The sequence below is a fragment of the Cryptomeria japonica genome, chromosome 9 (genome assembly GCF_030272615.1).
Source record: "Cryptomeria japonica chromosome 9, Sugi_1.0, whole genome shotgun sequence".
Classification (NCBI taxonomy): Eukaryota; Viridiplantae; Streptophyta; class Pinopsida; order Cupressales; family Cupressaceae; genus Cryptomeria; species Cryptomeria japonica.
Genome location: NC_081413.1, coordinates 489,892,339 through 489,902,267, shown reverse-complemented (window position 1 = coordinate 489,902,267; position 9,929 = coordinate 489,892,339). Strand labels below are relative to the sequence as shown.

The window sequence follows — 9,929 nt, the reverse complement described above, 5'->3', positions numbered from 1 at the left end:
ATGACAACTATTCCACTACTATAATATTAGTCATTTTCCCCTAAATTCTTAACAAATTCAGTAATACCAACCGATCCAATGTCGAATTGGTTTCCATAGATTTTCTATCAAATTCTTTATTTAAATTAATATTTTTCATGTATGTGAATTCGAAATTCAAATATCTTGATGTTGAAGATGACTGATGAAGAAGGGTAAGTGAAAACAAGCTTAATAGAACAACGGTTGCCAAGGTTTACTTCATACATGCATTCTTTTGCAATCGTTTTATGAACGGTCCAAATAATAATTTTACGTTTACCATATTGCTTGCAATTGTTTAATAGTCTGCCTACAATATTGATATTGAAAATGAAGAAATTAAAATAATTTCATCAACCTCTACCCATCATGTGAACCAAAAAAGCCACATCATATAACTGGAAGTTTAGATAATAAAATAAATTCATGTGAAAAACAGTCCTCTCGCTATCAGAAACTATTAATAAATTATAAAACACAATCTATGTGATGACAGTCTCCAAAAAATGCTTTGCCACAGAATGAGTTTTGTTGTCTTCGCAGTTCACATTTTCAGCAACTTTTGCCTTTGGAATTCCTTACACTTAAATACATGCACCTTGAAAATGCTATGCTTCTTGTCTACCAACTCAAAAACACAAGCATCATTTTCCTTCAGATTATGTGCCTCAACGAAATCTCGCCATCCTGATGATAACCCATAAAAGTGAGACTGGGATTGTATATTCGCCACCCATGTGTTAGAAAGTTCATGGCTATTCAGTACTACATCATGTTGTTTCTGTAACCACTGTCTACCAAAATTTCTTGGGATGCTCTGCAGTGCAACAATAGGATAAATAAGTACATTATTTTGTTCCAAATCATGCAATGTCAATAGTTAGAAGGATGGCAAGAAAATTATCAGAGTAGCAACAGAAAAAACACTGAATTGACTGTAGGTCATGTTTAAGATGCCAAAAAAGCATAAAAAAGATATTGTATGCCCAACTCTACTGAGCTCATATGACCTACTGTGGCATTTCAATTTAAACAGAATATATTCTTTATCAAAATATTCAGGCTAATAAATCCCTTCATAGCTTTCATGATTCTGAAGGGCAATGTATTTGGAAATTTCATCTGTGAAGAAGGATCACAACGTGAGACTATGTATAGAATAAAAACAATTGAATGCCTTGACCATGAAAATTAATTATGTTGCCTTCAAACAAATAATCTATTTACGAAATGATGGGTGTGAGTCTTCATGAATCTGATGATCAATGTCTTTGGAGATTTACTGGACAGGTTCGTTGTACCATAAGATAATATCCTTGTGTAACCCAAATCAAGGAAGAGAATGATAAAAAATGGCAAACTCTGTGTGCGCCTTTTGTGGAAGAACAAGTTATAACTTACCAAGATCAGGTCCATTATATTAGCCACGTAATATCTAGAACCAGGTCAGCAGTACGTCTATAGATGATACCATGCAATTGTTTTTTTTTGGTCAATAAATGGCTAAAGCCAAGATGTATATGAATAATGATGAAGTTAGATTTTACAGTAATCATTAGAAATTCTTTCTAAAAAACTCTCAACATTTAAATATAACAATTATCTAAACTGTCAACACTAAAAAGTATCAAATTATTCACTAAACAAGTTTAAAAGCTTTAGATTCATCTAATTTTTGCTTCCTTATTTCTAATGCACTAATTTTTCTCTTCTTGTCTGTGCTCCTATTCTTTCATTCTTCTTTTCCTTGGCATGTACCTGTCCTCTGTCTGCACACTTCCTTTGCCTTGTCTCTGCACTTCCCTCTCTCCACATTATGCTGCTTCCTTTGTTTTGTGCAACCCTTCCCTCTTCTCAAACTGCCACATTTTTTATCTCTTTGAGAGATGCATCTCTACGTGATGAATTTAAGACCCCTGAGCTGGAACATGTAAGTCGATAAGGCAGACCCATTGCAGCAATCAAATTTGCCTGATAACCTCCCAGATTCTAATAATCAGCTTACTATGAAATAATTACTAAAACTGGCAGCTTATCCTATCAGATTTCTCCAGCCATTTCCGCCAAAATCTCTCCAGGTCTGCTATCTGTCTAATCATTCTCTTGTTAGTGATCTCCTTTTATTTCTAATCCAGTCACCTTTTCATTTAATCCCCTAGTAATGACTCTCTTGCTTGCTAAGACTACTGCCCTCTTTAATGTTTTCTCCTAGGCCCTGTTGTGACCATTTCACACATCGCCCCATTAGAATGGGGACCCCCTCTTTTTTCTAAGGTTTTGCTTTCCCTTAGTTAGGTTTTCTCTCTGCTTGCTGGGTTTGGAGTGAGTGAGTGGTCGCCTGGGCTGGGTAGATTAGGGTTTCTTTCCGAGAGCTCGTCTTAGGGGTTTCTTCCAAGCTGAGTCTAGCCTGGTCTTGAGAGGTCATTCGTTGTCTGCCTGGAACCCTAGGTTTGCCTTAGTGAAGCTTTTCCTTTCAGGAAAATGAAGATGGTCAAATAGAGGAAAAGGGGTGATAGGTCTCAGGTGGGGGTAGATAGAGTGATGGTTTTCTTGTCAGAGTCTTGTTTTTCTCCCGATCAAAGCCTATTAAACGGAGTCAGTGGTCAAAGAGAGATGGAAGTGGCGATTTCAGAAGCTGATGAGCAAATACACTCGGAAATGTTTGAAAGCATTTTTAAGGATGAAGATTGTAGCCCAAATGAAGATTTTTGCTCCTGACCCTTCCAAAGGGTCCAGAGCGAAATCTTCCTTTTTGCCTTCCTTTGACCTTGAAACCTAGTTTGACCTCGCCTAGACCCAGTACAATGGAGATTTATCTTGATTGCGTAAAGAGGAAGTTGATTTGACCAAGTTTGTGTGAGAATGAGTTGAAAGGAAGATGAAAATCAACCTGGGAAGTGATTTTCGCTCCTGACCCTTCCAAAGGGTCCAGAGCGAAAATCCTTGAAGACCTCAATTTCTTCATTGCCCAAGCCAAGCTCTTGGTTTCTAAGACATGTTTGGAGTTTTTGAATGTTCTAGCCTTGTGAAGTTGAAAGATGAAGGATTTTAGTCAAGAAGATGAATTTCGTTCCTGACCCTTCCAGAGGGTCCAGGGCGAAATTCTTGAAAACACTCATTTTTCCCTTGGCTAAAGTTAGGATCTTGATGGAGATGCATGAGGAAGGATCTATGTTTGCCTCCCAAAGAGAATTGGAGTTGAAAAGGTCAAGAGTCAAGCTCAAATCATGATTTTCGCTCCTGACCCTTCCAAAGGGTCCAGAGCGAAAATCTATGTAACTCTCATTTCCTTCCCAATTTTGGCTAAGTGTTGATTTCTAGGGCATGTTGGGGGATGAATTGGTATGTTCTTGCCTAGAGATGGAGTTGGATGATTTTGAAGAGCAAGATTTTAGCCTAAAAGAGAATTTCGCTCCTAACCCTTCCAAAGGGTCCAGAGCGAAATTCATCATAAATTTCATTTGCTACCTTGTTTGAGCTTGAAACCCTGTTCCTTAGGTGGAAAATGATCTAAGTTTGCTTCTTGAGGTGGTTTGAAGTTAGAAAAGTGAATGATCTAGCCTAGAATGGGATTTTCGCTCTTGACCCTTCCAAAGGGTCCAGAGCGAAAATCATCCTAAAGCTCATTTCCTCCCTAGTTTGACCAAATTTTGATTTGCAGGGTATCTTGAAAGGAAGGATGGACATCTTTTATCATTGGAAATGTTTGAAAGCGTTTTGAAAGTGAAGGATTTTGAACCAAAAGATGAATTTCGCTCCTGACCCTTCCAAAGGGTCCAGAGCGAAATTCCTAAAAACACCTATTTTTCCATTGGAGGAGGTCAAGTCCTTGGTTTTTTATGGCGTGGATGGAAGTGAGATAGCATGTCTTTGCCTCTTGAGGTGGTTTTGAATTGGAGAAATGAAGAATCTAGCCCAAATCTTGTTTTTTGCTCCTGACCCTTCCAAAGGGTCCAGAGCGAAAATCTCCCTAAAATGCATTTCTTTCCTTGTTTGGCTAAAATTTGATGTCCAAGGCATGATGAGAGGGAGAATGAACATGTTATACCCTTTGAGAGTATTTGATAACATTGAGGAATGAGGATTTTAGCCAGGAAAGGAAATTTCGCTCCTGACCCTTCCAAAGGGTCCAGAGCGAAATTCCTTACAAGCCTACTTTTTGACCTTTCTTAGGCTTATAACCTTGTTCCTAGGGCGAAGAGAGATGAGATTTTACCTTGCAATGAAGTTTCAAGTTGAGAGAATGATGATTTTTGGTCAAAGATGAGATTTTCGCTCCTGACCCTTCCAAAGGGTCCAGAGCGAATTTTCTCAAAACCTCTCTTTGCTATCAACTTTGTGCTAGATCAAGTGTGGGCTAAGGTAAAATCAAGGAGATGTCCCTAAGAGTGACTTCAAGTTGCTAGAAATCATTGAAACTAAAGGAATTGAACCAAATCAAAATTTTCGCTCCTGACCCTTCCAAAAGGTCCAGAATGAAAATCTTAAAATCACCTTGTTTTCCTTACAAAATCAACTCAGCTTTGACTCTTTATAGTTTGGATGAGTGTGAGGAGAGGTGTTCTTGCCCTATTGAAGTTGATTGAGGTCAAATGATGGAGGAGTAAGCTCAAACCAAGGATTTCGCTCCTGACCCTTCCAAAGGGTCCAACGCGAAAATCCCAAGTCCACCTACTTTCTTTGCAAGACAAGTTAAAATTTTGATTTTTATGGCCTAGAGAGGAGTGAGGCGAGGTGTCCTAAGTCTTGGAGGTGATTTGAAGTTGAAAGGATGGGGAAATAACCCTAAAACAAGATTTTCGCTCCTGACCCTTCCAAAGGGTCCAGAGCGAAAATCCTAAAATCTACCTATTCCTTTCAAATTTGTGCCAAGCCATGCCTAGACCAAGGTGAAAGATGCCCTTGAGATTGCCTTTGAGTTGATTGTTGTCTCCAAAATGATGATTTTGGGCTAAGAGGAAGAAATTCGCTCCTGACCCTTCCAAAAGGTCCAGGGCGAAAATTCTTCAATCACCTTTTTCTCCTTGCAAAATCAAGTCAAACTTGGGTTGGATGAGAGAAGAGAAGTGTTTCTTTGCCTTGTGAGGTGATTTGAAGTTGAAATGATGGAGAAGTGAGCTACAAACAAGAAATTTGCTCCTGACCCTTCCAAAGGGTCCAGAGCGAAAAACCCTAAAACCACCTTTTTCTTCAAGATTTGAGTGAAGTCAGGCCTAAACAAGGGTGAGAGATACCATTTGGATTGCCTTGGATAGACTCTTGACCATCAAAGATGCATATTTTGAGCTAAAATCGGAATTTTGCTCCTGACCCTTCCAAAGGGTCCAGAGCGAAATTCTGGATAGGTCCTGTCCCTGGCTAGGTTTTTGAGCGAATTTGACCTTTTAGGCCTTGTGAGGAACAAACCAATACTGCCAAGTTGGGAAGTGGATTCAAAATGAGGGAGTCCAGGTGAGTTGAAGTGAAGGAGATTGAAAATTAGGCCTAAAGGGTGAATTTCGCTCCTGACCCTTCCAAAGGGTCCAGAGCGAAATTCCCAAAATGCAATGTTTCCTTCAAGATAGTGTTGAGCCAAGTCAGTGGTCAAGGTGAATGGACCTTGGAGATTGCCTTAGAAAAGATTGTTGATCAAACAAAGGTGAGTTTTGACCTAAGAGGTGAATTTCGCTCCTGACCCTTCCAAAGGGTCCACAGCGAAATTTCCATTATCACCTAATTTACCCTTGTGAGAAGTTAAAAGATTGAAATCCTAGGCTTTGTTAGGCCAAAACAAGCGTATGCTCACCTTCCAGAGGATTTTGGAATGAAAAAATGAGACAATTAAGGTAAAACCAAGGAAACCGCTCCTGACCCTTCCAAAGGGTCCAGGGCGAAATCCTTGAGAAAACCTATTCTTCGCCTTGTTTGGGCTGGACAAAGAACATGAGGAGATGACAAGCCTAGGAGGTGAGGATTTTGACTGATGGAGTGAATAAGCCTAGATGAAAAATTCAAATAAGCCTTGAAATAATTTAAGCCTCCATCATACTTTGAACACTCTAGTGCCTATGGAGAATGAGCCTTCATCAAACCTTGATCAAGCCTTAGCATTCACTAAGCTAGCTTGTATCTTTTCATTAAATTTGCCAATTAAAACTCATTTGGGAGACTAAGACAAATTCGCATGAATAAAGGCACTTATAAATTGATTAATTAATTTTTCTAAGCCTTGAAATAAATAAAGAATCCACCTTTAGCTTTGAAATTAATTTTAAAAAATCAAAAAATTCACATTTTAGCGCTCAAAGCACTTTGTTTTTGCTTTGTTATCAAGTCGGCCAGCTTGTAAAGTGGTTTTATTTTATTTTTTTACATATTTGCCAAGTCGGCCTAGAGGCAAAATGAGGTGAGCGCCCTATATAAGAGAGGTGTGTTTTGAAAATTTTAAATCATTCATTCATTTTCCCTTGTGCGAATTTGAGAAGCAGACCTAGTGGTGCGAAATTGAGCAGATTGAAGGCAAATTTCCAGATCTTGAAGGATAGTTGAGGGCGAATTTGAGCAGATTGAAGGGTAATTTCCAGATTTTGGAGGATATTTGAAGGCTGGTTGAAGGCGCACTTCTTGCTGGAAGCTGATTGGAGGTTAATTCATCCAAAGGAAGAGTCTAAAATTCAGATTAAATACCTTTCATCCAGCAAACTCTCATTTTCCTTTATCCATCTTTTCAAAGTTGATAGCTTGAAGTCAAGAAAAAGGTATGTATAATCAGTTATCTTAAAGCTTATTCAAGATTTAGTTTGATTTTTCATAGCAATCCTTTGAAAGTCTTAAGTCTTGTAGAATCAGATTTCAATTCACAATTAATATTAATTTGAAAATTCATAGTTCTAAGGATTTATCACATTATTTTCAAATTAATATTTATTTATTTCATTGAAAAGACTTAAATCCCATACCTTAAGGTACTATGCTCGAACCTAACTTTAAGCCTTTCTTGTAGGTATCAAATGACGACCCCCAAGGCCAGTGGATCTACTACTCGGCAGGCTCTCATCAAGGAAGATCAGAAGAACGATGAATTGGAGACCAGGATCGTGTCCAAGTGGAGCAATATCGAAGACACCAATCTAGGAAACTTCAATGTGAAGAAGTTTCGGGAAGCGCCCTACAACTGGCAAGCCATCACCTGTTGCGAAGAGGATAATTGAGAGTGGCATCATCAAGGCCGCGGGTTTCCCTCCTGCAGTCAAGTGTCACGAGTTGATGATCGAATGTGCTCGGCACTATGATTCACATTCAAGGACGATCGTAGCCGAGGATGGAACTGTCTTAGCTTACCTTTCGGAGGAAGCTATAAGTGAAGCCTTTCATCTCCCAGAGCATAGAGACATGATCTACAAGAGTTTGGAAGGAGCTAGGTCTATCTATGAGGATGATCCTGATTCCTGTTTGAACTTCATCAACAAGAATTGGTTACTCAAGAGTAGACCTCGCCTGAACAAGATTCCCAATACACCGCACAGAATTGATTTCCAAGAAGAATTCAAGGACTTGATAACCATGCTCAATCGGGTCATGGGTGCCTCTCAAGCTTTCTTCTTCGACAAGTGGATGTTCTTCTTCATACAACTGATCGTCCAAGGAAAGGGAATGCTCAATTGGGCTAGAATCATTAGCAACAACCTAGACGTGCAGTTGAGAAGGCTAACTCCTACCAAGTCATTTCACATGAGTTCATATGTTATATATTCCTTAGTCAGAAGTTTTGAGTACGCAGGGCTACCGCACAGAGGAGTTGTTGGGAGAGGACCCAGAGAAATAAGAGTTTGTGATTCTTATGTTCAACTACATCATCCGCCAAGAAGTGACTACAAGCTAGTCAATGACACCTTCACGATGTATATCACCAGGACATTGCAAGGAGGGATTCACAATCGATTGTCTTTGGATGCGCAGGAACTCATGAAGAAGCATGGTGCATGGTTCATTTAGTTTCCAAAATTCACATACATCAGAATTCATGGATGTCCTTCACCTCCCTACATGTTGCCAAGATATCCTACAAACAGAATAATATTACTTGAAGTAACTAGACAATTGGCAGCTTATGCTAGAGCATCAAGGCACAAGCATGGAAATGGAATTCCCGTGCCTATCCTGCTGGGAAATTCAATTGAAGTGTGTCCTAATACTCAAGCCGCAGAAGATGCGGAGAAGGAGTTATCTCTATATTCATTCACAACCTTTGCCTCAAGGGAGAATTTCGATCCTCATGGTCGTATAGAAGAGACAGTCGGGAAGAAGTACAAGCATGAGTTTCAAGTAGAAGACTTCTGAGTGAATATTCAGGATGATATAGAAGTGAAAAGAAAGATGCATTCCAGATTACCTTTGGATCTCATCAGGAAATGCAAAATTTACAGAGTAGCCGATCAAGCCTAGGACAGTGGTAGATACCTCCAATCATCCTATGAGAAAGAAGATAAAGAAGTGAAGGTAGATTGGAATGAGCCAGAAGTTTCGGACCTAAGAGCATTGATGGATCCTGTTTTAACTTGCACTCGCAGATGGGTGGACGTACAGCATCAAAAGTTGAAGGAGCAGAATGTATCCATGACATTCACCCTGGAAACAAGAACAAAAGAAGGAGAGGCAAGTGTGAGTGAGAATACTTCTCATTCCAAAGGTTCAAAGAGAAAAGAAGGACCTAAGAAGAGAGAGTCTTCCAAGAAGAAACAAAAGGTGAATCCTGATCGTCCACCAAGTGCATCTTCTAGGCATGAAAAGGAAGCAAGTCAAAGAGAAGATCAAAGGTAGATAGTGTATGAAATTGATGAGTCTATGGAATCCATGATGCAGAATGATAATCGAGGTAAAGGACAGGCACCTCAGCATTCATCTAGTCAATCTCTTCAGGTTGGTGCTAACGAACAACAAGAAGAAAAGAATGATGATGAAGCAACATCTCCTTTCAGAGAAGATAGACCTCTGCCTAAAGAAATACAAGTGAGGGAAAGGAAGTCTTCTATTCCGGATTGGCTAAAAGAAAGGCTAACAAGGGTAGTTGTGGTCGAAGAGGAGGAACAAGTGTTCAACTTGGAAAGTCTCGTAGGAGGTTCTCATGAGGAGGTCGAAAAAAAGAAGGCCACCAAGATGTCAAAAATAATTAGGGATGAAGCAGGATCAAAAAAGGTGCAGATAGCTACACCATTGGTAGACAAGTATGAGGATGAGATTCTAGCAGAAGAATATGATCTAGATACAATTGATCTTGGCACACTTACCTCCAAGCAGGTTATGAAAGAAGCAACTGATTCAGTGAGAGCACTTAAAGACAAAAGAAATGGAAAAGAATAAGAAGCTAGAAAGAGAGGTCAGTGCTTGGAGGAATTATTTTAGCCATCTTAATCAACCCTTGAGACGACAAGATCCAGCAATATCTCCTTTGCACGCACTTCCTCTTGAGTCAGTAAATGAGGCAGAGAGAATGAAGAACTTAGCTCAGATCATGAGTTCTTGGATTGATGAATCTTACAAGGTTGCCATTGAATTTGCAACAAGGATGATGAAGACGGTCCACCGGGCTATCCAAGTTCTTGAGATCATCCATAATCTATTGGTAACTGTGGATACATTTACTCACACTAGAGATGTTGTCATCCCGGTCTTGCAAGTGATAAGGACTCCAAGACAGGTTCTAGCGAAAGAGAAGATAATGAATGGAGAAGCCCATAGCCTTCTGCAGTGGTCAACTTTGCTCCAAATAAAGGAAGTTCTTTTCGAAGATATCAATTCCAGATGCAACCGAGTTGAGGAAACCATCCACCCTATTCAAGGCAAGGTGTTTGAGGTATTGTGTACGATCCTTGACAGAAGAATTGAGATCGAGATGGATGTAGACATCCAAGAATTGGAAGACAAGATCA

The 9,929-nt window shown here is 39.5% G+C and overlaps 1 protein-coding gene across 2 annotated transcripts in view; it reads right to left on the bottom strand.

Moving 5' to 3' along the window:
- Positions 1 to 448: 448 nt before the first annotated feature.
- LOC131079698 (B3 domain-containing protein LOC_Os12g40080) overlaps positions 449 to 9,929 on the bottom strand; it is a 34,110-nt gene continuing 24,629 nt past the window's right edge. For both annotated transcript variants that reach the window (XM_058017727.2, XM_058017725.2), the window contains one exon: positions 449 to 838. In XM_058017727.2, coding sequence (XP_057873710.1) covers positions 566 to 838 — 273 coding nt within the window. In that variant the 3' untranslated portion in view covers positions 449 to 565. The remainder of the gene's footprint in view (positions 839 to 9,929) is intronic.